The 27,283-nt window shown below is 60.8% G+C and overlaps 3 protein-coding genes and 1 long non-coding RNA gene across 14 annotated transcripts; 2 read left to right on the top strand and 2 right to left on the bottom strand.

Annotated features, from left to right (window-relative positions):
• Window positions 1–536: 536 nt before the first annotated feature.
• On the top strand, window positions 537–11,177 carry PTOV1 (PTOV1 extended AT-hook containing adaptor protein). Of its 2 annotated transcripts, none has more exons than XM_045046461.1 (13): window positions 537–651; window positions 5,346–5,483; window positions 5,598–5,680; window positions 5,762–5,819; window positions 5,907–6,014; window positions 7,559–7,714; window positions 8,196–8,282; window positions 8,384–8,457; window positions 8,534–8,591; window positions 8,867–8,971; window positions 10,423–10,620; window positions 10,708–10,777; window positions 11,045–11,177. In XM_045046461.1, the coding sequence occupies exons 1-12, from the start codon at window positions 571–573 to the stop codon at window positions 10,717–10,719; spliced, it is 1,158 nt and encodes a 385-aa protein (XP_044902396.1). In that variant the 5' UTR covers window positions 537–570; the 3' UTR covers window positions 10,720–10,777; window positions 11,045–11,177. The 2 variants fall into 2 exon arrangements, with proteins under 2 accessions (XP_044902396.1, XP_023101492.2); XM_023245724.2 differs by lacking the exon at window positions 537–651 and adding an exon at window positions 2,489–2,775.
• On the bottom strand, window positions 4,425–18,459 carry PNKP (polynucleotide kinase 3'-phosphatase). Of its 8 annotated transcripts, none has more exons than XR_006590514.1 (17): window positions 18,074–18,459; window positions 17,547–17,791; window positions 16,927–16,973; window positions 16,288–16,590; window positions 15,312–15,391; window positions 15,175–15,232; window positions 14,977–15,084; window positions 14,326–14,658; window positions 13,596–13,644; window positions 13,418–13,488; window positions 13,233–13,325; window positions 13,040–13,136; window positions 12,891–12,952; window positions 12,544–12,653; window positions 12,378–12,465; window positions 11,646–12,149; window positions 4,425–11,500 (listed from the first exon to the last, which is right to left on the bottom strand). XR_006590514.1 is itself a non-coding variant. In XM_023245718.2 (17 exons), the coding sequence occupies exons 1-17, from the start codon at window positions 18,262–18,264 to the stop codon at window positions 12,032–12,034; spliced, it is 2,115 nt and encodes a 704-aa protein (XP_023101486.2). In that variant the 5' UTR covers window positions 18,265–18,449; the 3' UTR covers window positions 11,989–12,031. The 8 variants fall into 8 exon arrangements, 7 of the variants coding, with proteins under 7 accessions (XP_044902382.1, XP_044902383.1, XP_044902384.1 ...); XM_023245718.2 differs by lacking the exon at window positions 4,425–11,500 and adding an exon at window positions 12,237–12,298 and having other exon boundaries at window positions 11,989–12,149; window positions 18,074–18,449; XM_023245722.2 differs by lacking the exon at window positions 4,425–11,500 and adding an exon at window positions 12,237–12,298 and having other exon boundaries at window positions 11,989–12,149; window positions 14,587–14,658; window positions 17,628–17,791; window positions 18,074–18,438.
• Window positions 17,185–18,563, top strand: LOC123382312. The gene is made up of 2 exons (XR_006590515.1): window positions 17,185–17,365; window positions 17,478–18,563. It is a non-coding gene; the product is annotated as an uncharacterized LOC123382312 (long non-coding RNA).
• Window positions 18,564–18,955: 392 nt separating this feature from the next.
• AKT1S1 (AKT1 substrate 1) lies at window positions 18,956–27,270 on the bottom strand. Of its 3 annotated transcripts, none has more exons than XM_023245725.2 (5): window positions 27,138–27,270; window positions 22,783–23,168; window positions 21,676–21,753; window positions 21,424–21,593; window positions 18,956–20,033 (listed from the first exon to the last, which is right to left on the bottom strand). In XM_023245725.2, exons 2-5 carry the CDS (start codon window positions 23,159–23,161, stop codon window positions 19,890–19,892), a joined length of 771 nt encoding a protein of 256 aa, XP_023101493.1. In that variant the 5' UTR covers window positions 23,162–23,168; window positions 27,138–27,270; the 3' UTR covers window positions 18,956–19,889. The 3 variants fall into 3 exon arrangements, with proteins under 3 accessions (XP_023101493.1, XP_019674754.2, XP_044902397.1); XM_019819195.3 differs by having other exon boundaries at window positions 26,481–27,159; XM_045046462.1 differs by lacking the exon at window positions 27,138–27,270 and adding an exon at window positions 26,012–26,467.
• Between the last annotated feature and the right edge of the window lie 13 nt (window positions 27,271–27,283).

The following is a 27,283-nucleotide window of genomic DNA, read 5'->3' as shown; positions in this document are numbered from 1 at the left end:
AGAGGGAGACACAGAATCGGAAGCAGGCTCCAGGCTCCGAGCCATCAGCCCAGAGCCCGACGCGGGGCTCGAACTCACGGACCGCGAGATCGTGACCTGGCTGAAGTCGGACGCTTAACCGACTGTGCCACCCAGGCGCCCCAACATCTCAAAGTTAACATGCATCACAAACCACCTGGCCCATAGTCTGCTCCCTTTCGCTAAGTGGCATCTCGGTACAGGCCAAAAACCATGGCATCGTCCTTCACGCCTGTTTCACTCACTCTCTGCCCAAGCCCTTTGGGCTCTGGCTTGGAATACGTTGTGGAAGCGACCACCTCCACTGTGGCCACCCTGCCTGCCATCCATCCCATCTATGCCTCTTGTCTGGATCATCGGCACAGTCTCCTCTGCCCTTCTGCTTCCACTCATCTCCTACCAGTTTATTTTCTTCCTCTCTTTTTAATGTTTATTTTTGAGAGACAGCAGGGGAGGGGCAGAGAGAAAGGGAGACAGAGGATCTGAAGCAGGCTCTGCACTGACAGAACTCAAACGCATGAACCGTGAGATCATGACCTGAGCTGAAATCGAATGCTTAACGCACTGAGCCATCCAGGCACCCCTACCGTTTTATTTTCAACACAGCAGCCAGAGGAATCCTTCCAAAAAGATGTAAGTATTTCAAAAATTATTTCTCAGTAGGCAACATCTGCATAATGTAAGAATTCCAGATAGCCTAAGAGAGGCAGCTGAATCTCCTTTCTGTCGCTGTGGCCCCATTCCCTCTGCGTGCTGCCTTCTCTCCTCAGAGGCCACTGTGGGTCCCACTCCGGTAGACTTGTAGAAATGTCATTTCCGAGTATTGTAGGAGTGATTTGTCTAAAAATAAGGGAGTCTGTGTCACTCCCTTGTTGAAAACCTTCTGGTGGATCCCCAGCAGAGTGAGATTAAAATTCAAGTTCCATAGCAAGGCTGCAGGTCCCTGCTCGTGGATCCCAGCACCTCCCCATTTCCACAGCCCTCCACCCTCAGTCCGCTCCAACTGTGCCGGCTTCCCTTACTTTCCTTCTGCCCTCAGGACTTGTGCCTTGCTGTTCCCTCGTTTTAGGGCTCTTCCAGCCCATAGAGAATTGCAGGCTACCTAAAGGTCGGTACCCTGACTTCTCGTGGTCACCACGCTGTCGTCCTGTGCATTTGCTCTATTTATCACACTTATCACAAACTGCGATTATTTTGTTTGCTCCAGTGGACTTTGGGCTCTGTGGGGGACCCTGTCTGTTTTGGTCATCACAGTATACGCACTGCTCGCGCAGACTGGAAATAGACTGGAAACTAATAACGAGTTTTCTTTTTTTAAAAAAATTTTTTTAATGTATTTATTTTTGAGACAGAGACAGAGCATGATCAGGGGAGGGGCAGAGAGAGAGAGGGGGAGACACAGAATCCAAAGTAGGCTCCAAGCTCCGAGCTGTCAGCACAGAGCCCGACGCGGGGCTCGAACTCATGGACTGTGGGATCACGACCTGCGCTGAAGTCGGGCGCTTAACCGACTGAGCCACCCAGGCGTCCCAATAACGATTTTTCTTTAAGTTTTTATTTTATCCACTGGTGTTCATCACAATTTTTTTTAAAAAAAGATTTAACATTTAAGTGGTTACTAGGCTGAGTAGTGATCTTATATTAACTCACTTAATCCTCATAGCCTCTTCACGGTTACCTATTACCAACATTTAAGAAACAGACAAATTTAAGCAGAAAATGTTACACAACTCCTAGTAAGTGAATACGCAGTCCTGTAATAGCTGAGTGTAGAGTGAATCAATGAACGGCCCGAGTGGCAAGAAGCCCGAGAAGGTACCTGGGGCGGTAGGCAGAGCCTTAGGGCACCGGGACCAATGGGCACGCAGCAGGGACTGGCGGCGTCTCTGGGGTCGCTGGCCCCGCCCAGGCAGGCCGCGCGGGGGACGCTGGGATTTGTGGTCTCCGGCCCACCTAGCCACGTCACTGCCTTCAAACATTAAGTTCTCTCCTGGTGCAAGGTACGATCCGTATCCCCAAACTTCTAGGTAGGCTCCTTCGCCACAAGGCCCACTATTCCCTTATTCCTGTTCTTCCTAAGGTCTCTTGGTGTAGTCGCCCGGCTCCGCGACTAAGGGTAGGGTCTCTTGGTATCCTGTCCCCCAGCCCGAAGCCAACTTAGTACCGTCGTCTTCGCTTATCACCCCCCGTCCACCCTTCGGTATGGCCTCTCCCGCCACACCCCCCTGAAGTTGTTGCTCGCACGTCTTCCCAGTTCCTCCCCCCTCTAGCGCGAGAGGCCCAGAGCATCTTCCAATGGCCGTGTTCCCCGCCCCACACACCCTCTCCGCTTCCTGAGGCTCCCCCAGCCCTATTTTGGTACAGCCCAGCCACGCCCCCTCGCGGACGCGGTTGGTACGCGCCGCGCTCCCCCGCTCGCCGCAGTGGTTTGGCCGCGGCGACCCCTCTCCGGCGGCGCGTCCCCCGCGCTTGGTTCAGCCCAGCCCGTCTCCCCCGAAGCCGCGCGCCCGCGCCCCTCAGTCGGTGGAGCCCGCAGCCCCCCGTGCGGCCCGTGGCAGCCCCCAGCCCGCTCGGCCCGCGCCCGCCATGGTCCGTCCGCGCCGCGCTCCGCACCGCTCCGGCGCCGGGGGCCCCCTCGGGGGTCGCGGCCGCCCCCCACGGCCCCTCACGGTGCGCGCCGCCCGCTCGCGCTCCTGGCCGGCCAGCCCCCGGGGCCCGCAGCCACCGCGGATCCGGGCCCGCTCGGCCCCTCCCATGGTGAGCCCCCCGCCTTTTTTCCAGAGCCTTCCACGGCCCCGCCCCCGCCAGCCCCTCCCCCGGGCTCGGGTCTTTGTCCGCGGCCCCCTCTTCTGTGGGGTCTCAGGATGACCCGAAGGGTGGTCCCGGCTGGGTCGGGTTACCCCGTGGAACCCCCCCCCGGGTGGTACGCGCCGTGCTCTCCCCTTTGTTGCGCGTTTAGGCTGGGGTGGCGGGGGTGGGGTACGGGGGCGGGGAGGGCTCAAATTACTGCTGACTCCGCGTCCCGATTTAAACGCGGGGTGGGGGGCGGGCGGGCCGACGGCAGGCGTGCATGCTTGTTTTTCCAATTGGAAAGTTGGTCTCTCTCCGCGCAGGAAATCTGGAAATGGGGGAGGGGGCCGCGGGGCCGCGGCGAGGGGGGCCCGCGTGTTGCACTCGCGCGCCCAGGTGTTGCACCTGGGGCTGTTCCTTCCCGGGCCCGCGCGCGTCTGCACGGCGCCCGTGGCGTGTGCGCCCGGGTTTTGCACGCTCGCCCAGATGTGGGATGCCCTCACAGAGTGCAACAAGCCCAAACGTAAACATCTGGCTTTGTCGGGACGTTAACTGCACACGCTTCCCCAGACCTAAAATAAGCGCATACTTTTCAAAAATCTTCAGGCGCACCTGGAATGTTAGTAAACCTGCACGTCTCGGCGTTTCACGCTTGCCCAGATGTGCGTTTTACCCTAGGCTGGCTCTCGAGTTCGCTTCTTTCATACCCTGCGCCGACGTTGTGCGTGGCATGGAGCTGTGGCAGCTCCACGCAGGCCTTAAAACAGGTTTTTTCGTATCTTAAACGTAGACAGGAAGACTCTGAACGTCTCTCAAAAGTTAAACATACCCCTCGGCTCCACTGTCTTACGGGGATGCGTTCAGCATCTGCATCTAGTTCAAAAGCGCTTCCCGGTCCTGAAACTGTGCACCCTAAGGCTTTCATTCTCCTACCGAGTACAAAATAGGCTTCCCTGTGCAGGAAACAGTTCACACGTCAAACGCACACATCTGCCCGGATATGAGATTTCCTTTAGGACCGCACTTAACTCTCGTCCTTAATTGTGGTCGTGCACTTGGACGTACCTACCCTGTTGTTGCAGGTAGACCTGAGTTTTTAGCTAGGAATTCTCGGTCTTTACGTTCTAGACCAGAACATGTTTTAAGCCTAACGTGGTCAGCTGGCCCTCACAGACAAAGCAGACTTGAAACACGTGCTCTCCCAGTTTACACTGACCGGCTCCTAAAGTGCATTCATCTGGCCCTCCGAAGGCTCTTCAGCTGTGGGCTTTAAGCACATATTCTCCGATGTTCTCTGCCCCACCTGTGGCATCTCCAAACCTGGGACTTCAACCCCCGTCCTGCATCTCAGACCCAGCCCGGCCCTGAACACGCACCAACATGTTCTTATGCCAAGATTCTCTTTGGTTTTCTTCCTGATCCGCTACCATTGCCCATATTCCAGAATCACCTGTCCAGGTGGAGGACGTGCTTGCTCAGGGTTTTTTGTTTGCCTTTTTAAGCTCCTGGAAAATCCGAGTTTTACTGTCTTTCTGGGACAGAAAACATCTGTGTGCTTTATAGGAAATGCAGAAAGTGCCCTCTAACATAACATGAAAAAGAACAACGCCCGTTAGTAATTTTTTCTGCTGCCCGGAGGCATTTACTGGTGAGATTTGTAGGGAGTACTTGCTGCCAGCCAGTTCCAAAGCCTTTCCCTTGTTTGCTTTGAGATGTCTTTGGTTTAGGGGGAAAAAAAGGATATCTGGGAGAGTGCCCTGTGAAGAGTCGAACGTGTAGCTTTCCTTGGCTTTGTTGCTGGAACGTTCTCTGGGTGTTCTGCAACCACTCTCAAGATGTGGTGTCTGAAATCCCTCTTGATGTTACGCTCCCTCTTCCAAAAGTTTCTCTGCCTCCCTGGATGGTTCTGTTCTCTGTGCTTTGGTTTCCCTTCTCCACCCCCCGCCCCCCCCCTCCCCCCGCCCGGGGTCTGCAAGGGAGGGAAGGAGGGCCGGCGACCACCTCGGAAAGGTTGGCAGGATCTAGAGGAGAGAGTCCAGACTTTCTCTTGAGGGCCGTGGGGGGCTTTGGAAGAGTTTTCAGCGTGGGTGGGTTGGGGCAAACCCATGTGCCAGGCAGCCAGCTGCAGTGTAGACTGGTGTGTGCATTGTGGGGGCTTCATGGAGGCCTGGACCCTCGGGCCGCTGGCTTCTGAGTTGGGTCAGGACAGAGGGACCAAGAATTGATCGGGCCAGGAGGGTGAGTGAGTGGCATCTCCTGAAGGGGGAGGGATGGTATTCCGGGCCAAGGGCACAGCTGGAGCAAGGAGCAGACCAGCGTTGAGGTGACAAGTGGCCGGGGAGGAGGGGCTCGTAGTGGCAGGGAAAGGATATGTAGGTCAGCCACTTGGGGTCTTTGACTCCTGGGACGAGTGGTTTGGACGTGGCCCCGGGAGTTTCTGAGCAGGGGGTTTGGGTCTGAACGCTGGGTTGCGTGCGGTGGACAGGCTGCCCCTGCGGGTCCTCCAGCCTCGGCTTCCCCCCTCCCCTCTGCCGCAGCAAGGTGCTCGGGTCTTCGGGGCCCTGGGTCCCATCGGGCCCTCCTCGCCTGGGCTCGCCCTCGGGGGTCTGGCTGTGGGCGAGCACCGGCTCGGCAACAAGCTGCTGGCCTGGAGCGGCGTCCTCGAGTGGCAGGAGGTGAGCCGCGGGGTCCCCTCGCGAGCCCGGGGGTGGGGGTGGGGGGCTGGCCCTGTGTGTGGGGCGGGCCGCGCACCCGGGTTGTGCCCGGTGACCCCCCCCCCCCGCCCCCAGAAGCGCAGACCCTACTCGGACTCCACGGCGAAGCTGAAGCGGGCCCTGCCCTGCCAGGCCTACGTGAACCAGGGCGAGAACCTGTGAGTGGCGGGCAGGGGGCGGGGGTAGGTGGGTGGCCGGGGCTCCCCTGACTCGCCATCCCCCCCCTTCCCCCACCGCAGGGAGACCGACCAGTGGCCGCAGAAGCTCATCATGCAGCTCATCCCGCAGCAGCTGCTGGTAAGACCCACCTCCGGCCTCCCCAGGCCCGTTTTCCCGGGGACCCCGCCCCTGGCGGTGACCCAGCTGTCCCCTGGCCGCCCACAGACCACCCTGGGCCCCCTGTTCCGCAACTCCCAGCTGGCGCAGTTCCACTTCACCAACAGAGACTGCGACTCCCTCAAGGGGCTGTGCCGCGTCATGGGCAACGGCTTCGTGAGTAGAGCGGGACCCTTGGGCGGGGGGCCGGGGGCCCAAGGCCTCCCTCCGGAGTCTTGGTCCGTGTCTGAACACGCGGGTGTCAGGGAAGGCAGAGCACGGAGGACGCGGGCGGTGGCGCCAGGGATGCGAGTGAGTGGAGGGCCCCAGCTGGCCCTCCTGAGACCTAGGAGCCTGTTGGGGACACGGCACGTGGCAGGGACCCAACTGAAGATGGCCGTGGGGGTGCGGGGAGGGTGAGCCGGGCCAGGGGGATATTCTGTGCTGGGGCCGTTCCCCCATCCGGCAAGCGGGGCTGGCGGCGGGACGCCTCAGGGCGGTTAGCGGGAGTGAACTTGTGTGGTGTTGGAGGAGGCAGCCTGCACGTGTGGTCGACACCTGGTCAGCGTGGGCTGGTGAGTGACTGTGACATGGGGCCGTCAGGGAGTGAGTCTGGCGTGGTCTCTGCAGCCCCTCCGGTCTGGGCCCCAGCGTCTCCTCCGGGCCCTGATCTCAGCGGTGAACACCCCCACCCCACAGGGGTCTGGTTGCCGAAGGGGACAGGTGCTCGCGGGGGATGGGTGGCAAGAGAGGAGAGCGGATCCTCCGCTCGGGACACCACAGGACTCGGCTCTGGGGTCCCCTTTGGGACCAAGCGCCTCCTTCCGCCTACTGTGTGGGCGGGCCATGACCCCCAGTGTCCAGGTAGATTCCCGTTCCCTTGGGGCCCGGACAATCCGGGGGTCGTGATTGGCGCAGTCTCTTGCCCGATGGGCCGGCCCTGACCTCAGCGCCATTTGCTGAGGGCCTGCCGTCTGCTTGGCCGACGGGCCCGAGGGCCACAGGGGAGAAGCGCACCAGCACGCTCCCTGGCCGGTCACACTCCTGGTCCTACTGGTAGCTCTGGGAGGACGGGCCGCGCCTTGGTCCGGGAAGGCAGGGGACAGGTTCCCTGAGCAGGTGGCCCCTGGGTGACAGGACAAGTCAGGGGTATTCCCCGAGGTAGCCGCCTCTTTGTCCCGACAGCCCAGATAGAGAGGCCTGTGACACTCCTTTCTGACGTCATGCCAAGGAGGCATTGGCGTCTCGCGTAAAGATGTTTATGTGGCGGCGACCACGGGACTGTCGTTAAGCCATCTTACAGATGGGAAAACTGAGGTCCAGAACATGAAGTGATTTGCACTGGGGCACGCACGTAGGAGGGAGTAGAGCTGGGGCTGCGCCCAGTGCCTCCCTGGAGGCGGCTCGGCCGAGGCAGGCCCTACTCGGGACAAAGCGGCATCGAGAGGGGGCGACGCGGTGGGGGGCGGGGGGGAGGTGCCACCCTCTCAGGATCCTCCTGCCTCAGCGGTGGGTCCCAGGCCCTCACCACAGATTGACCAGCTGAGGGAGACCCCCAAGTGCACATTCACATGCTCTTGCCTTGTGCTGTGGCCTCTCACTCGTCACGGAAGGGCACAGGGCGACTTTGAGGACTTCTGTCCAGTGACGACCTGTCCCCGAGACAGGACAGTCTCTGGTTAGCTTGGAGGGGTCTCTGACTTCCTGCCCCCCCCCCCCAGGCGGGGTGCATGCTGTTTCCTCACATCTCCCCCTGCGAGGTGCGCGTGCTCATGCTCCTGTACTCGTCCAAGAAGAAGATCTTCATGGGCCTCATCCCCTACGACCAGAGCGGCTTTGTCAACGCCATCCGGCAGGTCATTACCACGCGCAAACAGGTGTGCTGGTGGAGCCCAGGCCAGCCCTGCCCCAGACTTGTCAGCGTGGCTTGGGGGCGGGGGGGTGGTGGAGGGCGGTTCTTCACTGGAGGGCCTCCTACACACAGCAGGGCTTGGAGATGGGCCGCAGGCTTATGGGGAGGGCTGCTATGCGGCTGGAAGGCTCTGGAGGGTAACTGTCCTGGTTCACCCCTTGCCAGTTATTTATGAGTAGTGTTCCTGTTTGTGCAACAAACAGGGTTGTCTGGGTCTTAGGGGCAGACCCTGTGAGCTTTGTACCCCAGGTTGAGCATCTGAGACTTGTTCTGGGGCACTGGGGAGCCATGGAAGGTCTGTGAGCAGCTGAGGGGCAGGGCCAGCTCTGGGGCTGTGGCCAGACTGCCTGGAGACGGGGGCCAGGGTCTTCAGGACAGCTCTGAGGTTCCCCAGAAGCATCCCTGGGGCACTCCCAGGCATTGGCCCCACTCGTCTGTTCCCGCAGGCGGTGGGTCCCGGCGGGGTCGCGGGCCCAGTTCAGATCGTCAACAACAAGTTCCTGGCGTGGAGCGGGGTCATGGAGTGGCAAGAGGTGAGTCCTGGGGGGACCTGGCCGACCTGAAGACCAGCGTGTCTTCGCTGACTGGGGTGCCTCCCCCCTCCTGATGTCTCCCCTCTTCCTCTCCCCAAAAGCCCAGGCCTGAGCCCAACAGTCGGTCCAAGAGGTGGCTGCCGTCGCACGTCTACGTGAACCAAGGGGAGATCCTGTGAGTGCCGGGCTGGGGGCGGAGGCAGCGTCTTGCCAAGACCCAGCTTCCTGACCCCCGTCCCCTTGCCCCGCAGGAGGACCGAGCAGTGGCCAAGGAAGCTGTATATGCAGCTCATCCCGCAGCAGCTGCTGGTGAGTGTGATGGGAGGCACTCGGCCTTTGTGACAGCCAGCAGACCATGGGGTGGCCGGGGCGCTTCCCCGAGAAGGGGGCACTGGAGTTGCCGGCTGGAGAACATCCTAGACGGAGGGACAGCACGCGCCAGGGCCCTGTGGCCAGCTTGTCCGGCAAGTGAAGATAGGCGGGTGTGGACCCGGTGGAGGTCAGAAGCGGGGGCGAGGCTGGGCGGCGTGGCCGCGGACCGTTCTGGGCACCCTGTCTCACGGCGCCGTCCGGCCTGCCCGCAGACCACCCTGGTGCCGCTGTTCCGGAACTCGCGCCTGGTACAGTTTCACTTCACCAAGGACCTGGAGACGCTCAAGAGCCTGTGCCGGATCATGGACAACGGCTTCGTGAGTGCGGCGTGTGCGGGCCGGGCGAGTGGGTGGGGGCGCGGCCGGCCGGAAAGGCCTCCCCAGGCAGAAGGGGCCGGGTCCGCTCTGTGTTTGAAAACTAGAAGGCGGATGACGGCCGGTGGCTGTTTCCCCAAAGCCGGCTGGGGAGAGAGTGGCGGCAGCCCCCACGGTGACAGCCGGTCGGCCTCGTGTCCAGACACCTGTCGGCTCCCGGTCCACGGGACTCCCCGGGTCTGTGCCGTCCCGGACACGTTTTATAGATGGGGAAACTGAGGCTCAGAGTAGGACTCGCACCCGGTGTGGTACGGCCTCCAGGGTCGACTCGGAGTCTCGCCAGAGTCTCGAGGGGCTGGAACCACTGAGTGCTGACCCGGTGCTCCCAGGTCCCTCCTCCACGGGGACCGGGTTTTCTCATGGACAATCCGAGGCTCCGGAAGAGCCCTGCCAGGCAGCGAGGTCTGTCTGCTCCCAGCCCGAGCTCTCAAGGTGCCGGCTTATCCTCCAGCGGGTCTTGACCTTAGCTGGTCTGCGAGGGGAGGTGCGTTGTCTCGGTGCTTGTGAAAGCACAGCCGTCGCCACGTTTTGTGGGCGTTTGCAGTCACAGGCCGGCATGCGTCCCCAACTATCTGATTCCGTCACAGCAGCGCAAGTGTGTTTGGAGGGAGGGCTGTGTATTTCTTGTGTCACAAAAGTTTGAGGGCACAGCGCTCCCGCGGGGGAAGCTGGAAAAGCCGCGCATGCACCTGGCCGGCCCTGCCCAGCGTTCCGCGCTCCCTCTGCGGGGCCGGGGCTCCCCCCTGGACACCTGCCGCCGCCGTCTCCCCGGGGTGGCGCACAGGAAGGCACAGCCCCTTGTGGTTTGAGGGGCCTTGGGAGTCCTTGAACTCAGCCTCAGTTTGCCCACCTGTAAGCCGGGGGTGGTGACTGGAGAGCAGGGCCCAGGGAGGCAGAGCGGGAGCGCTTCTCCCGAGGTGGCTGTCCGTTCGGCCGCGTCCCTGGTTTGAGGGAACAGTGTCGTTGACAGTCCACTGGGGATTCGTGGTTGGCACTTGAGCTGCCTCCAGGGCCTACGTGTGGGGGACTTAGTGCTGGGCTTCCTGGGGCCCGAGGGGGCCTCTGCGAGTCCTGGCCACGGCCACCTGGCGCCTCGGGGGCAGTCCGCGTACTCGCCAGCCCGCCATCACCCTGCTTGTCGCGGGCGCCGTGGTCTCCTTGGAGCACGTCGCAGCCAAGTCCCGGTGCCTCTGTGCAGAGCCCGTCGGTCCCCAGGCCGTTGCGGGCTTGTGTGTCCTTGTCCCCAAGCGGTAGCGACACCAGGGCTGGGGGGACGGTGGTCAGGACGCAGTGTGCCGCGGCTCCAAGGGGCGCCGGCCCACGTGCTCATGCCCCGGTGGCCGTGGGGAGGCGCATCCGCACCGCGGCCAGTGACCCCCGCCCCCGCCCGCCAGGCCGGCTGCGTGCACTTCTCCTACAAGGCGTCGTGCGAGGTGCGCGTGCTCATGCTCCTCTACTCCTCGGAGAAGAAGATCTTCATCGGCCTCATCCCCCACGACCAGAGCAACTTCGTCAACGGCATCCGGCGCGTCATCGCCAACCAGCAGCAGGTCCTGCAGCGGAACCTGGAGCAGGAGCAGCAGCAGCGGGGGGTGAGGCCGGGACCCCCACCTCCCACCCCTCCCCCCACTTCCCAAGTCCCTGCCACTGACACAGCCCCCCTGCCTTCCCCCCCGCAGATGGGGGGGTAGTGGCCACCCCCAGGCTGGGCCCCTCCAGGAGTCACAGACGAGGCCCCCGCCAAAACCGGTGAGTGGCACCCGGCCCGAGTGCACGAGGGACCCTCTGAGGTGTCTGGGGCTTGGGGAGCAGTCGTGTGACTCTGGTCTCGAGACCGGAGCCGAGAGGCATGTCGGGGAAGCTTCCGGTAGCCCCAGGCCTCCTGGGAAACTGCCACCCTCTCCCCCAGGAGGTGATGGAGCCCCGGGCGGGGAGAGGGCTCGCCCCTTTGAGCCAGGGCCCCTCCCTGAGGAGCTGGGAGGCCCCGTCCAGCCCCTCCTCTTCTCCTGCCCCCAGGTCAGATGCTTCTGAGCAGGGGCCCCTGGGATGGCAGCCGCCCAGCAAGATGGGCTGGAGGACCGCGTCGTGAGCTGTCTCCAAGGACGGTCTCCACCCCTGTACGTTTCCCCAATAAAGTCTTTTAAAAGCCCGTTGGCCACCGCGCTCCATGTCCAGAAGCCTTGGCCGGGGGTCCTCAGACTGGGTGGCATTGGCTCCCAGAGAGCTGATGGCCCAGCCCGCCCCTGCTGTGGGGGGTGGGAACGTGCATCCTTGTGATGGGGGGGGGGGGGGCCCTCTGAGAGCACCATCACCTGAGCGAAGATGGACGGGCCGCACGTGGAGCCACTTATGCCTTCAGTGGCAGGTCGGTCCCCAGACCGCAGGCCCCGCCGTGCCTGGTGGTCCTGTCTTCGAGGCCAGTCGCATGCCTGGGTTCTGCTCCCCGTTGCCGCCGGGGTTCTCTCTCCATCCCTTTGGGTTCGACAGGTCGTGCTTGGCCAGCAGCAAACACAAGCTGGGGCCGGGGACCTGCCCCCTGTGACTGTGTTCCCAGCACCCCCTTTACTGCTGCAGGCCCTGCCCCAAGGTCAACTTCAGCTCGCAGTTTCTCACTCACCAAATCCAGCTCTCATCCTCAGGGTCACAACACACATGCTCCTGCACTGGTTCTGCAGCCCGGCAGCCACACGCAAGGAAGACCCTACCCCGCCCCCCCGGGGGGCCGTGTCCCTTGAGGGGGCTCCCCAGCCCCCTCAAGTGGGTGTCTAGAGCACCCACGGCCATGGGCTGAGAGGCCTCAGTTACTCCGGCGGGAGAGGCATCTGGCCAGACACGCTCAGGACAAATCCCACCCCTGTATCCACCCCGGGAGTCCCCCCCCGCCCCTGCTTGGGGACTAGCCAGGTGCCAGTCCTTGGCCGGGCAGACCACCCTTCTTCCCAGCACAATGGTGCCCGAGCTTAAAGGAAAACCATTTATTGGGGGTTGGGGGGCAGGGGCAGCTCAGCCCTCTGAGAACTGGCGGTACAGCCGCTCGAGGGGAGGCTCCACATTCAGCCGGAACGGGATTTCCAGGATGGCCGAGAAGCCTTCCGCCAGCGTCGGGGCCTCGAACTGCTTTCTGGTGGCAGGGGTGAGGAGGGGAGGTGAGACCCAGCCTGGGCCCCTGGCGCCCACCCGCTTGGAGCCTCCCCGCGGCGGGGCTCACCTGTAGCCAAACATGACGACGTCGGACACGGGGGCGTGAGAGGAGCCGGTCATCTCTCGGAACTGTGGGGGGCGGGGTCAGGGGTCAGGCTGGGAGGCGGGGGCTGGGATGGAGGGGGACGGGGGGCACAGGCCAGCTCACCCGGTTGTTGTGGCGCGCCTGCTCCAGCGTGGCGCCAAAGAGGAAGCAGCGGCAAGGGACCCCTGCGTCCCGGGCGCACTTAATGTACCTGTTGGGCCAGGAAGGGGCCGGGCTGGTGAGGGGCCCCAGGCCCGCCCTACAGAGGTCACCCGGGGGACCCTGGTACCTGGCCCGGGTGGGAGGGTCCGGATTTGTGTTGTCGATCACAACCCGTTTCCTTTGCTTTAGAGCGGTCTCGCACGTGGTCACGCAGCGCTGCCATGAGCCCAGGGTGTCCTGGGGGACACGGCAGGTCAGGAGACCCGGTGGGGGGGGGGGCGGCGGGGGCACGCAGGGACCCAGAAGAGGCACAGAGACCCAGATGGAAGTGGGGAGTGAGCACCAGGACAGGGGCGGGGAGGCCTTGCGAGGCGGCACGGAGACCTGGAGGGGAATCGGCAACCCAGTAAGGCGGGGAAAGCGAGCGAGGGGCCGGGCAGCACGGCCCTCGGCCTGGGGCGTGGGGTGTCTCACCCGGTTCACGTGGACGTAGCCAGCCGACACGAGACGCTCCTGCAGGAAGGTGGTCTTGCCAGCTGTGAAGCGGGGGACGGGATCAGGGGGCGCCCGAGGACCCAGAGAGGGGCTGGGGCTTCCGGATGTCAGGGGGTCAGGTGTCTCACCCCCAGGAAATCCCACGGCGACCACCACTTCAGGGCTGTGACTCAAGAGGGAGCTGGCCTCAGGGAGGTAGAGCGGCCCCGAGGGGGAGACGGTTCTCTGGGAGGGGTGGGAGGGGTGGCCGTGATGAGTGTGACTCCCGCCTTCCCCCTCCCCCCCAACCACCCCCCCCCCGCCCCGCCCCGAGGGCCTCACCGGGTCAAAGGTGGGGAGCACAAAGCTGGCGATGGGCCACTTCAGGAAGAACTCCTCCGGTGTGGCGAAGGGCAAGCCAAGGTTGAGGGCAAACTGGGAGGAGGAGGCGGGGGACGCAGAGGTCAGACAAGGTGGGGACGCAGCTCCAGGCGGGCAGGGGACGGGGGGGGGGGGGGGGGGCTCACCAGACGATCCGCACAAGAGAAGTCTTTCTTCTTCCGCCCCGGGGCCCAGTTGGCTGGCCGTCCGGCTGCGTCTGGAACACAGGGGACACACCCCCGCGTCCACCAGCAGCCTTGGGGACACACGTTCCCCAGCCCCAGTGGATCCATCCGCACACCCTCCCCATCCCCAGGCCCTTACCTCCCACAAAGACACTGTCCCCTACGGAGATGGGCACGCCCTCGTTGGCCTGGGGAGGGACAGGTGACGGCAGTAAGGAGCCTGCTTCCACATCTCCCTGGAGATGCTTGGCTCAGTCGGTGCCCTGCTGGAGGCGCCACCCTCAGGCCACTTCTCACCCCCTTCACCGCCACCGCCCAGATCCTGGGCTGTTTCATCCTGGTTTGTAGGCTTCTGCCCTCACGGTCTGTTCCCCACATGACCACCAAAGGGTGCCAGTTCCTGCTCATGTTGACTCCCCCCCCACCCCTCCCAACCCTACCGGGCACCACCCCCTTGCTCCCCTGCAGGGTAAAGGGGAAGCCCTTACCTGGGTCCTCAAGCATCACAGTCCCACACCTACCCGCCCTGACCTCATACCCCTCTCTCCCCCCCTCATCCACTCAGGTCCAGCCACCCGGCCTCTTCACTGTCCCTAAACACCCTAGTCACAGACCTGCCTCAGGACCTTTACACTTGCTGGTTCTCCCACCTAGACCACTCCTCCTAGACACCCTCATGGCTCCCCCCCCCACAACCAGCTTCAGGTCTAAAAAGCACCTCGAAGAGACCTTACCTGACCACCGCAGGTACACCCTGCCTCATCTTGCCTCGCTTCCTCCCACCATTTTACACACCAGCGTGTGCACGTACAGTCTGCACCCTCACTGGTATGTGGGTGCCCCAGCAGGCCTGTCTGGTACACGGATACCTTCAGCTCAGGAAGCTGTTGAACTTCAGAACAATTGCACACACAAAACAACCAACAAGCGACTGATTTCCTCCTTGACTGCTCTGACTTTCTGAGTTCGAGAGCGTTGCCCTCACCTACCAACAGAATGTGACACAGAAGGCGAGGACCTGGGGAGGGGAGGAGAGGAAGAGGAAGGAGGCAGGACGGCAAACCCCGGAGACCTGTGGAGGGGAGGCCGGGCAGAGGGAAGAGGGGAATGACCCGGACGCCGAGGCTCACCTGCTCCCGCAGATGGTCCCACATGCCGATCACCGGCTTCCGGTACAAGCCGGCGTGCGTGGCCACCAGCACCTGTGGGTGGGAGTCACTGAAGGCAGACACCCTCCCGGGCTCCTTCCCAGGATCCTCCAAGGATGCTACCCCAACCCTCACCAATCCAGAGAGAGCTCCTGGTGCCCCAGAACCGGTGCCCCAGAACCGGCCACTTCTGATGAGTTTCTCAGCATAACCCCGCCCAGACCCCGCCCTCCACCTCCCCACTGGCACTTACGGCTTCTCCCCAGGCCCCTGTCCCCTCCTCTCTGTGCCCCCAGCTCAGCATCTCTGTTCCCCTCTCTCTGGGTCCCCACCCCCCACCTCCACAACCCTCCGACTCCCCGGCAGCCATACCTGAAAGGGAAGGCCCAGCTTCTCCACCACAGCCTCCACCTTGGCCTTGAACTCCTCTGCCGGCAGCTTCCCGCGCCCGATGCCCATCTGGTTGGTGAAGATCACCAGCTGGGGAGCACACGGATGTCACCTGGTGCCCTCCTCGCCCGGGCCCCGGCCTGCCCCGTGGCCCAGCCAACCCGCACAAAGCACACGCACCTTGTAGCCTTCCGCATCCAGTTCCCGGAGCTTACGGGGAATCTCTAGGTACAAGATCCTAGGGCGGATGGGAAAGGGGTAAGGTGACGGGGGACCCCCTGTGGGTGCCTCACTCACCCCCTTGTTCTGCCTATCACCTCCAGTCACTGGGGCCAGTGGGAAAGACCTTCCCAGAGCGGGTGGTGATGAGGGTCCCATCCAGATCAAAGGCGGCCACCTGATGGTCAGCGAGAAAAGAGGAACAGCAACACTGTTACGCCTCCCATCCCCCCCCCTCGCAAGGCGGAGACTTACCACTCGCCCTTCACCCCTAGGGAAACTGAGTCACAGAGCCTCCACATTTTACGAGAAGGCAAAGCCACAGCAAGGATGTGTCCCTGACACCAGAGCGTAGAGCCTAAATTTCTACCCTACTGCCTCCCACTTCTTCTAAGCGCCTCAGTATTCCAGTCTTTAAAATGGGTTTCACGGGGCACCTGGGTGGTTCAGTCGGTTAAGCGCCCGACTTCAACTCAGGTCATGGTCTCAGGGTTTGTGGATTCAAGCCCCACATCGGGCTCTCAGCGTAGAGCCCGCTTCAGATCCTCTGTCTGCCTCTCTCTGCCCCTCCCCTGCTCACTCTCACTCTCTGTCGCTCAAAAATAAGCATTAAAAATTTTGTTTTTGGGGGGTTCGTATCCTGCCCACCCTCCTCCCCTGGCCTTCACGCCAGAAGTCTAATAACCCTGGAAATAAAAACAGGAGTGGGGTTGTTTGGGTACTAACCGCGTGTCAGGGGCTGTGCCTCATGCTTTGCATGGATTCAGCATTTTACTGGGGAGTCTAGTGGCGTTAAGGACACGTGAAGTAAGGACACGTGAGCTCGGGTCTCTGCTACAATGTGCTACACCTGCTACCATGATTGTGGCTCGTTGCTGAGGTTACTGCGGGTCAGGCCGGAGCTGACATACATCCACGCCCCCAGCGCCTGACTGTCATCAGGTCCACTTCTCAGACAAAAAAAAAAAAAAAAAAAAAGTGGAGGCCTAGAGAGGTTGAATGACCTGCCCAGGGGCACACAGCAAACTTAGAGCCAAGCCCCCGCCTGCGTGGCTCCTTCAGCTTGGCCCTCACCTTGCCCCGGGGCTTCACCCCAGGTGCTGTAAACACTAGCAGCTTCTCAAAATTCTCCCAGCCGGAGGATGACTTCCGCATCCGCTTCTTCTTCGGTGGTTCAACGTCCCCTGAAGCGTCTGGGGCCACCGGAGGGGTGCCGGGTGGAGTGTCTTGCTGGGATTCAGACGTGCGGGCCTCTTCCCAGCGCAGGGTTAGCGGGTGGAGGCCGTTGACCAAATACAGTGTGTCCCCCACCCTCAGAGAGCCTTCTGCCCCCGGACTCAGCTCCTGGGTCCCAGCAGTTGAGGGGTTAATTCCCAGCTGCAAAGGGGGAGAGCGGAGCTGGCATTAACTGCATCCCCCACCAGGAACCTCCTCTAATTAAACGGGACTTCTTTTCCCCACCTGCCAGTCAGATCCATAAGCCCCGCCTCTTCGCTGTGTACCACCAATCAGAAATCTGGAAATGTTACAGGCCGCCAGCCTTATCCAATTTAAATGTGGATGGATCCCCAACTGAAGAAGGTAATACGCCCAGGCTTCTCTATTGGCCACACCCCCTTCCCTCCAAACCAGATTTTTTCCAATGGGCCTGTTCCCGGCCGGGTTGCTATTCTTGCCCAACACCACCCCCAGGCCTCACGGAGGAACTGGTACCTGTTTCACTGCCACGGTCTTAGTCCCAGGGTCTGCGACCAGCTCCACTGAGGGTTGAGAGGGTGGAGTCAGAATGTGCATCCTTGTGTGATCGTTTTCCTCATTACTGGAGAGCACGGCCAGCTTTAAGCCACAGGATGGGGCCATAGCACCCATTCCGGAGGGGAAAGCAGTTTATTTCTAAATGGGATCGGCTCTCTCCTTTATATGCAGGAATCAGATAAAGGCCTTTAGGACTGCCCGTGACGCGGGTTCTCGCCTAGGGACAGGGCGGGCATTTTTTCCGTAAAGAATTGGCTTCTCCCTGATGAGCCGTGTGCTTAGGTGCAGGTCCTGGGCTTCCCCCGTTACCACCTAGGCCTGCGTAGTACTTCTCACCATAGGATCGGCTCTCTCCTTGTCAAGGGTCGTGACCTGACTCAAGCCTTCCCGGTGACCTGTAAGCATCCTCCTCTGACACCTCTATAGGGATTGGTTCTATCCTCTCCCCACTAAGGCGCCTGGCTAGTTCCAGGTCAGGCACAGCCTCTTTCTCTTCCTATACTCTCCAGAGGGCACCTATCAACTTCAGGACTAGCTACACCACGCAATTCCGCCTGGTGGCCAAACATCTCCCTTACCGGACCGGCCGTCCAGCTTTCCTGCACTGCGTTCCCGCTCCAGCAGCGGGCCACACCCCCTGCAGCCCCGGCCCCGCCCACCTTGGTTTCTGGAGCACTTCCGGTCGGTAACCCGGGTCAAGGGTCCCCGGCCGAGGACCAGGGCTTGCCCGTCCGAGGGCAGGAAGATGGGGGGCGCACTCCCAGGGGGGCTCTCCAGCCACAGGCGGCCCTGGGGCTCCACCTCGGCCATCCCTAGCGCCGGCCTAAGGGGAAGTAGGTAAACAGGTTTGATTGACAGAACGCCCTCAAATTGCCACAGGAAGTCCCTCCTCCTCCCTCCCCGTCCACCAGGAATTTCCCTTCTTCCGCTGAAGGGCCCGGAAATCCCACCCTCTTGCCGGCCTCAGGCTCGCGCCGTTTCCCAGGCGACGACGCCCCGCTCAGTCTTGCAGCGAGCCCGGACCCCTGCGTCCGAAGGCAAAAGCCAAGAACCTCGCGCGCGCCCTCAGCCCGGCCCACGCTCACCATGCCGGACCGGGGCTCACCTGCCACTTGCGACCAGGGAAGTCCGGCCCGAGGCGCTCTGCCCGCAACTCCACCGGCTTCTTTCTCTGTTTCTCGGCGGACGGAAATGACTCGTCGTACGGGAGGGGGCAGGGCCTTGGCTCCTCCCACTACAGGAGCCCCGCCCCTCTCCAGACCTGCCCCTGTGGTCCTCCGGTGCTCTGACCTTCATCTCTCCCGCAGCAATGGACGGCTCGGGCCAGTAGGGGGTGTGGGTCTTCTTTTCGCAGATTTTCTTTCCACGTTGAACTCTGTAACATTCATTCCCTTAGTTATAGCGGGAGAAACTTTTTTTCCATTTGATGATCATTGCCAGTCCAAGAAATCTCCTCCCCCGACAGCAGCCCTGACCCTCAATACTTCGATTTTCTCATCTGTAAAGTGGGGATAATCGTTTCCATTCATGGGGTTACTAGGAAGATTAAAAGAGTTAATACATGTTAATAACTTTATAAAATTGTTTGGCTGGTAGTTCGTCCTGTTTATGTCTCATCTGTTGCGCATTCCTCCGGTGGTGGTCTGATGGGAGATGAAATTACAGGTTTACTGGACCCCGCCTAGACTTGGGATCAGGTGCCAATTTCAGCTCTGTCAGGCAGAAAACCCCCGGCCTGAAGTGGAGGTTCCTGATTTTGCTGGGGTCTATGTGGACTCAGAACACTGATTCCTTAAAGACTATTCACATTCCAACATTCATCTCCCTGAAGAGTGGGGATCTATGGTCACACAGGGCTGGAATCCCCACTCCCACCCTGTGAATCTCTTTTATCTGTAAAAACTCCCAGCTTTGCCCTGAAAATCCATGAAATGCTGCTCATTCGGCTTCAGGAAATGTTTGTTGAATGAACACAACACACTTTGTACTCATTTGCCAGAGGTAAAATTCTTTAATCTCAGACCACCCCTCCCAACTCCCAATCCCCACCCCCGACTCTCTCCCCCACACAAGGGCCGGAGAGCGAGGGCCCCTGCCCCCCACCTTGGGCGGACGAAGGCCCTTTAAGGCACCTGTGGGGGTGGGGGGAGAGGGGCGGGAGCTGGTGCCGTCCGGGCTGCAAGGACGGACTTCGATTGGCAGGCTGTTGTGGGATGGAACCAATGAGAGGGTATCAGACGCAGGGACAGAATTGGGCCATCCCTGGGAGGGGGCAGAGGGACACTTGGTCGGGACTAGGTCAAAAACAACCCCAGTCCCAGTAGTGTAAAGAACGTAAATTTAAGGCCGCAGGCCAATCCTGGGCACAGGAGGGTTTGGCCACGCCCTCAGGACGCTGGAGCCAATCAGGCGGGACAGCCCAGGAAGGGTGGGATGGCGACTCCGGGAGATTGGTCAAGCCCTTTGGGTTCGAGCCAATCAAATGTAGGAGCTTCCCATCTCTAGGCCGAAATGGCTTGCCGCTTCCCAATCCTGTGGCTTGGCTTTTCGCTTTCGACCAATGCCGCGCGAGCAAAGCCCTTGTCGCTAGGCAAAAAACAACAGTTGACCCATTTTGGGGCTTAAAACTGGCCGCCCCGATCAGGGAGCGAGCTAATCCCTTCATCGAAAGAATCTGTCGCAGGGCAAAGAAAGCGGCGACAGACCCAATCGAGAAACTAGATAGGTCCCGCTCCTCGGCGCGTGAGGGGATCGCGGGCTGGAAGGATGGCGGGGATTGGCAGGGAGGGGGCAATCCCGGGGCCCGGGCCACCTGGAAGGTCGGTCCCAGGTCTGACTCGGATTGGCCGGCCCAGGGGGCGGGGCAGGGGTGTAGTGTGGAGCGGAGCGGACGCTGGGCCGGGAAGCTCTTTGCTTGGGCCTCAGTATTTCCGCTTCAGCTTCTGGAAGTCGCTGGTGTTGAGCCGCGGCCGCGGCAGGTCCCCGAAGACCTGGGTGTCCTCGGCCTCCCGCAGCACCAGCGCGCGCATGCTCGCCGCGATGCGGTCCAGGTCCGGCGAGGAGGGCTGCGGAGCGGGGGTGGGGTCAGCGCCCGCTGCGGCCCCGCCTCTTCGGCGCCACGCCCCAGCCCAACGCTTCTCGCCTGTTAGGAAGGCCCTCCCCCCCACCCCCCAGTCTTGCTCCATGTGGGATCCTTCCACCCAACTCAAACACCACCACCTCCAAGAAGCCTTCCTGCCTCTCTCCTCCTCCCCTTCTTGGCCTGACTCCACGCGCAAGAACTACTTGTCCCATCGCCGTTCTAGTTCCTTATACAATGGAAGTGCTGCTTGTCTGCTGACCATCAAGGCTGTGTGCACCCAGAGAGTGTCATGTCTAAGGATTTGGGGTGGGCTCGGCATCGAGTCATGTAACAATCAGGCCTCCGCCACCGACAAGCTGTCAACGGGCATTTCATCTCCCTAGGCTTCTCTCTCCCCTTTAAAACATAGGGATGATGACAGAGCCTGAGACCATCAGCCCAGTGACTGCTCAAGAGCCCTGAGCCATCACGTTGCTGGCGCTGTAAGGAAAGGACCCCTTTTCGTGTTGGCCTCCACCTGGGAGGGGCCCTGTCATCCTGTCCCCCAGCAACTAGTGCAATTTCCCGTATGGCCCGATCCCTCGAGCTGGGCCTGGCTTCCAGCAGAACAGGAGAGGCCACAGGCAGAAGCTGCACGAGAGCCCCTCCGGAGTCCAGCCCGGCACCCCCACCCTCAGGCCTCAAATGTCAGTTCACTGGGCTTCCACCAGTGGCAACAAGGACAGCAACAGCGGATGGATGCTGCCAGTGAGTCAACGAGGACTCTGAGAGGCACACGGGGAGGGGGCCCAAGGGACCCAGGGCCTCCTGCCTTGTGGCCTGTAACTCCTTTCCAAAAGGAAGCTGGGTTCCAATCCCAGCTCTGTCCCTCACAAGTTGAGGTCCCAAGGAAGTCACATACACTCCCAGTGTGTCAGGGAAGTTCCGGGATGGATGGTGAGGGTCCACCCAGGCCAGCCCAGGGATACCACGTGTACAACCGTGTGGGAGAAACAGAGGAAGTGGGGGAGAGGGAAATGCCAGGAGGAGCCAGAAATATGCAGGGTGGGGACAATAGGTGATCTGACCCCTCTGAGCCTCAGTTTCTCCTTCTGGAGGGGATACCAAAGTACTGGTACCTTGCCTGGAGCAGGTATTCTGTAAATAAAGCTATTCCTAGAAACCAGAAAAGACTTTCCCTACAAGGCACTGGGATACATTATAAGGCTGCAATAGTTAAAAAATTTTAGGGCTCTAGCCCCAAAACTTGCCTCATGAGGTGGAGGGGAGGATCAATCCTATGAAATGTGCCATCCATGCCTGAGGGCTTCCTGGAGGAAGTGACTCTGAGTCTTTCCCTCCACCCTCCTTCCCTTTTCCCCTCTGCCCCTCACCGGCCCATTCTCCTCATCCGACGATCGTGCTTCTGTCCTCTTCTCCTTGAAGGCCCAGACGGGCACGGACACGGGCAAGGACTTGGCATACTGCTGTGTGGGCAGGGCTGAGGCCGGGGGCACTGAGTAGGCTGGGGGGCCAGCAGGGGTCTCCTCGCTCAGGCTGCCATCTGGGGGAGAGGGTGGACTTCAGCCTCTGTCCCTGCCTTCATCCCAGCAGCCCTGGGCATGGGGACAGCCTGGGACACTTACCATCTGTGCTCTCAGGGTCCGACTCACAGAACGGGGGCAGGTCCTGGAGTGTGGCATCCTCGTCCATCACAAAGAGCCCTGTGGATGGTGTTAGTGGCCCAGGCTCGAATCCAGCCACTGAGATCACCTCCCCCCCCCCCCCCCCAACCATAGGGGCCAGGCCCTTGCGAGCCTCAGGGCTTCTGGAATTATTCCCTCTGCCTCAAACACCCTTGCCCCGGTTATCTTCCAGGTCATCAGCAGAAACAAATCCAGTTTCTATCTGTTACACCCTCGGGTGAAAACAACTGGCTGGATAAACATGAAATCTCTTAAGATCTGTTTGGGCTGAACTGGCTCAAAAAAGAGACTGAGAAAAATAGGAGACGATTATGAGCCCGTTTGACAAATGGGGACCAGGAGGCACAGAGAAGTTATATCATTGCCCAAAGTTCCGTAGCTAATAACCGTGTCACCAGGATTTGAACCCAGGCCACCGGGCTCTAGAGTCTGTGCCCTTAGCCCTATGCAGGCTGTCTCCAGCAACAATGAAGAAGCAGGCCTTAGTAGTAGCCTACTTGCTGAGTAGTAAGTCCTACTTGCTGAGCCCCCCCACAAACTCCTAATCACTCTTCAAAGCCCTAATGTTACCGGCCAGTCTCTTTGAAGTCCAACCTCCAAATTACCCCCAAAACACACAGCTGCATTTTCCCTTGGCCTCTCTAAGCTATTGCCTGCATCCCTGACTCCTACCTTTGTTCTCACGAGCATGTGGCGCCCCAGATTTGGAAAGAACTCCTGTGCTGCTCAAGCTCCCAGCTCAGGTCCCAACCCTATGGCCTCCACGGGGCACTGCCTCACATGGGGACCACCAACTTCTTGGCCAGGCCAGGAGTCCCTCAAGAAAAGGGCCTGGACTGGCTCTGCGTCTGTCTAGCACCTCCCACCACGGGGCTGGCGCCAGGTAACATGTAAGGAAACTGAGGCCCAGAGATGGGGACTGACCGCCCAAGGTCTCCCGGCAAGTCAGCCAGGGCTCAGAGACAAGCAAGTCCCACCTCCCCAGGAAAACCTACCTTGGAGGCGACTTGCCGAGCCAAGAGCCACCCCAGCCCCTGCCCCTCTCACCTCCGTTATCGCTGACGCCCAGCCGCTCCCCCGAGGTCTCGGTCTCTGTCGGCTCGTCCTCATCTTCCTCGTCCTCCTCCCTGGCCAGGGTGGGCCGAGGTGGGCTCCGTGCGGGGCTGGGTGGCTGTGGTGCTGGTGGGGGCGCGGGGGGCCTGGCGGCAGCGGCGGCCCTGTGGGCCAGGGCGATGTCGTGGAGGCAGCGGCGGGCGGCCTCTGCCAGGGCCCCCCGGCCGTGGGCTGCATAGGCACAGGGACCCGGGCGGGGCGGTGGGGGCGGCGCGGCGGTCAGCAGCACCAGCTCCGTGCCTGTCCGGGCCCGGAAACGCTCAGCGGCCCCCACCACCGCCTCCCACAGCTCCTCGGGGCGCCCCGACGCCATCCACGCCCTGCAGGGCAGAGCAGGACAGAGAGCTGAGGCTCCGCTGATGGCTGATGGCGCGGCCTACACCCAGCCCTGTGTGTCCACCGGTCCCTAGAGGCCACGCCCATGCCTCCCAGCCACCTTGTGCCTGCTGAGCTCAGCTTCTTCCCCAAAGCCCGCTACTCCCCCAGATTTCCTCCCCACCCAGATCTCCTGGGACCATCCTCAACCCTCCAGCCCCATCCCTCCTGCCCCACCCTGTCCCCACGGCCTTGGGCCCTCCTTTTGACCCTGCCTTGTCCGACCTGGGAACCAACTGCCACACGTGACTAAGGAGTACTTGACACGTGGCGGCTCCAGAGCGAGAGGGGCCATGGGTATGAGATCCACACTGGATTTTTGAAGGCTTAGCACAAAAAAGCAGGGTGTCTAACATCTCACTGTCAGGTCTGCTGTGGATGACACGTGGAGATGATGACGTGTCAGCCATAATGGCTAAACAAGACATATGCCGAAAGCGGACCTTGTTTTCTTTTTACGATTTTAATGTGGCTTATAGAAGATTTGAAACTATATGCTTGGCCTGCGTTCTTTTCCCACTGGACCACCACTGCAGCCTCTTCCTGAACCTCTCAGCCTCCAGTTAGGCCAGCACACGGCCCCCTGGGGGTCCTTCCCGGCTGGAAGAGCCCCTGCCCCTCCCCAGCAGCCCCAGGACAAGGTCACGGCCCGCAACCTGGCCCTGCGCTCGGCGTCACAGCCTTCCAAGACTTCTGAGGCCTTCAGTCAAGGTGGTCCCCCTACACCTGGATGGCCTGCCTTCCAGTTACTAGTCAATATTTCTTTCACTCTAGTGTGGAAAGAGCTTGCCCTCGCCCCTAGATCGGGTCAGTCCCCCCACTTTGGGCTCCTACAATGGCGGAGAGTCCCCCATTGTAGCACATAGCCCTCTGGGGAGCCTGCAGCCTTCATCTCTGAGCCACCAGCCTTGCCCTGCACGTGGCAGGCCTCGGAGAGCGGGGGCTGAGCAGAAAATGGTGTGCGAGACGCCCTCTGTGCCTAGATTTCCATCCGCAAAAGTTTTGTACTTCCTGAGACTGTTCTGGCAATTCCTCTGGAAGTCTTCCCTGGCCCCCAGGATGGATCAGATGGCTTCTCTAGACCCACAGTGCCCTGGGCTACCTCCGTTATAGCTCACTGTCACTTGAGCTTGTGACCCTTGTACCTCTGCTGCCTCCTCCATCAGACTGTGAGCTCCCCAAGCTCGAGGACGCAGGACAGGCCTCCCCTAAGCAGACAAGCTGCTGGCTGCATCCCCTTATGAGATGGAAAGAGCAAGTAGTTGGGGCGCCTGGCTGGCTGAACTGGAAGAGCTTGTGACTCTTGATCCCGGGGGTCATAAGTTTGAGCCCCACACTGGGTGTAGAGAGTACTTAAATAAACTTAAAAAAAAGAAAAGAAAAGAAAAAAAAAAGCAAGGGGACTGGCTGTCTGCCATCGCAAACCTGCTGTGTGACCCTGGACCACTCACTGGCCCTCTCTCTGCCTCATTTTCTTCTTCCTATAAACCACAGTGGGGGAGCCAGGGCTGCTGGGAAGCTGAGGGGCCTCTTCAGGGAGGTAGGGGGCACCCCATCACTGGAGGAATTCAAGCACAGTTCTAGTCCAGCCCGCCAAGGTCTTCTGTAGCTGGATTTCAATTCGCAGTCCCTTTTCAACGCATAATCCCTTAAGCCGTTGTTTGAAAAGCAGCGACTAAGTGTATGGAGTCTGCACCTGTCAATTCACCTCCTACCTGATCCACTAAGGTGGGAGCGGTTCCCTCACAAATGAGACAGCCCGGGCTCGTGGGCCACAAAGCCCTTGTCGGAAGCTACGTGCAGCGAGAACAGCCAGCACCATTCCGGACACGCCCCACGGCAAATTCACCCTGCACTTCCCATCCGCCAGGCAGGGGTTCAGGGGTGCAAGCGTGTCATCCCAGCCTCTCCCCCACCCCACGAGGGAGGGGGCTGTTATCAACCCGCTTCACGGTGGCAAACTGAGGGTCAGGGAGATTCAGGGCTTTGATTATAGAGTCAGAGGGCTGGATCCTGAGCCCGTGCTTCATCTCGGATGCCAGCCTGCCTTCCTTGCCAGGGAAAGTTTAGGATCTCCTAGTCCAGGTGGGGAAAGTGAGGCCCAGGGAGCCTAACGGTCTCACAGCGCCTCCTGGGGTCACCCTTAGCTGGTGGAGGACACCAAGGCTCAGAGCAGGGAAATGACTGGTCCAAGGTCGCACAGCCTGCCAGTGCTAAGCCTGGGGCTCTCGTGTCCCCAGGACATCAGGATTAAACTCTTCGTCCTAGATCTTAGAGCAGTTCCAGGATTGGAAAGAGTGAAATGGGGGTGAGTGGGCGTGAGGGTCCCCCTTCACACTGTGAAGAGGAGGCCTGGGCAAAAATGAGAAGAGTAACTCACACCTCTCTGCCAAGGCCTGCGGGCTCTCTGAGGCTGGTTACCCAAAAGCAGGGTGGCCAAGACCAGAGGAGACTCCACCCTTTCAGCTGCTGGAGAGTCCTCTATCCTCTAAGGCGCGGAGAGATGGACGGAGGGTCCCCAACCCCCAAGACTGAAGAGTTTAAGATGGGGGAGAGGAGATGAGACTTGTCCCCCACAGGAGGGGGAGGGGAGGGCTAAGGTAACTGGCCTCCTAGGATGAGATGAGATGAACTGAGGAAAAGAATTCTAGGTACAGGTGAGGAAAGAGGCAGAGTCCCCCAAGGAATGAGGGATGCTAGTGAAGCCCCCTTCCAACCACCTGTCAAACTACGAGTGCCCCCCTGCCCGAAAGTGGGAGAAACTCGAGGATGCCCCTCACCCCCCTACCCCGCGTAGCCGGGGACAAGGTGAACGTCTGGGCTCTTTCTCGACCTCTCCGAGACCTTCCCACCTCGCCCGAGGGTCCAGGGAAGAGCCACTTCTCTAGGAAGAAAACAGGAAATCCCGCCCAGGTGGGGGCCAGGACCGGAAGTCCCGCCTTTGGACGGGTGAGGGGCGCCCCAAGTCCCCCCGGGCAACCCCCAGACCCTGTGGACATGGTCCACGACCAAGGCAAGAACCCTTGTGGGTCTGGAGACCGTATGAGAAGGCTGTCTAGGTTTTGCCTTGGGTCAGACACGACGGTTCCCGCGGGCGACCCCTTTCCAGCGCTCAGCGTAGGGTCACTGGGCGACCTCTGCCCTCTGATCTACGCAGGCCATACCCCTCCCACGAGTGGCTCGCCCTCCCAGCGCCCCTCTCCTCCGGACGGCCAAATCCTCCCCACACCGCGGTTCACAACGCCGCCTCCACTCACGTGCCCGAAGCCAGCATGGCCGGCCCGGCGCCGTCGCCGCCCTCAAAAGACATGGCGGCGCCTCACGTCACTTCCGCGTGGTTGGCCCTCCTCCACCATGCACACTCCGCCTCCCGTATCCGGGCCGCCCGAAACCAAAATGGCCACGGGGACATCACCGGGTCACAGCGGGGCAATGGCGCCAGCACGGTGCCCATAAGAAAGATGGCGAAAGAAAGGCTTCAGCTTGCTCGGAAACAAGCCAAACCATTTCGATTTGCCCCCAAGAAATACGGCCGTCGGCATATGCACACTCAAGGCGTCAGTAAACTAAGGCCAGCGACTTGATGCGCCTCACCCATTGTCAACCTCTTCCACAGAAGTAGAGAAAAGGCATGCCCGTTAATGACATGGCAGGCCAGCCTGGCATCACTTGCCCAAAATGTACATGGACTCTCCCTCCAACCTATCCCCCTTCAGCACCAAGGCTGGTAAAGATCCAATATGGTAGCCCTTTTTGCTTCGGTTTGCCAGGATTCAATATGGCTGCCTAGACTGCTTTCTCTCGACGGTGACTCAGGAATTCGACTAGGACCGCTTCGTTCCCGCGAATAAGGACGGCTTCATCCCGTTAACCCAAGTCCCTCAGCACCTCTTCTGACGCACACCTTCTCTCACCTTCTTTTCTTTTATCCGTTTCTTTTCCAGGACCTCACTGTCGCGCCCCTCAGAGAGATGAAAGTGCCCCGCATTAACATGGCCGCAGCTGACCGGCTTTGCCTGTGCCCTCGAGCAAAATGGCATCTCTTTAGCTTCAATGCCAG

This window comes from Felis catus, chromosome E2 (genome assembly GCF_018350175.1).
Source record: "Felis catus isolate Fca126 chromosome E2, F.catus_Fca126_mat1.0, whole genome shotgun sequence".
NCBI lineage: Eukaryota > Metazoa > Chordata > Mammalia > Carnivora > Felidae > Felis > Felis catus.
This window is presented reverse-complemented; position numbering and strand designations above follow the sequence as displayed.

Excerpts from the sequence above, each read along its gene's own strand:
- PTOV1 (XM_023245724.2), top strand. The coding sequence starts at position 2,605 with ATGGTCCGTCCGCGCCGCGCTCCGCACCGCTCCGGCGCCGGGGGCCCC. Across the intron at positions 7,715-8,195 it reads TCATTACCACGCGCAAACAG|GCGGTGGGTCCCGGCGGGGT; the intron begins GTGTGCTGGTGG and ends CTGTTCCCGCAG. Across the intron at positions 8,972-10,422 it reads GGATCATGGACAACGGCTTC|GCCGGCTGCGTGCACTTCTC; the intron begins GTGAGTGCGGCG and ends CCCGCCCGCCAG.
- PNKP (XM_045046447.1), bottom strand. The coding sequence starts at position 18,264 with ATGAAGGTCAGAGCACCGGAGGACCACAGGGGCAGGTCTGGAGAGGGG. Across the intron at positions 13,489-13,595 it reads GGACAGTGTCTTTGTGGGAG|ACGCAGCCGGACGGCCAGCC; the intron begins GTAAGGGCCTGG and ends CCTGTGTTCCAG. Across the intron at positions 12,654-12,890 it reads GCTACGTCCACGTGAACCGG|GACACCCTGGGCTCATGGCA; the intron begins GTGAGACACCCC and ends CGTGTCCCCCAG.
- AKT1S1 (XM_019819195.3), bottom strand. The coding sequence starts at position 26,533 with ATGTCTTTTGAGGGCGGCGACGGCGCCGGGCCGGCCATGCTGGCTTCG. Across the intron at positions 23,169-26,480 it reads GCCATGCTGGCTTCGGGCAC|GGCGTGGATGGCGTCGGGGC; the intron begins GTGAGTGGAGGC and ends TCTGCCCTGCAG. Across the intron at positions 21,754-22,782 it reads GGGCGTCAGCGATAACGGAG|GGCTCTTTGTGATGGACGAG; the intron begins GTGAGAGGGGCA and ends CACCATCCACAG.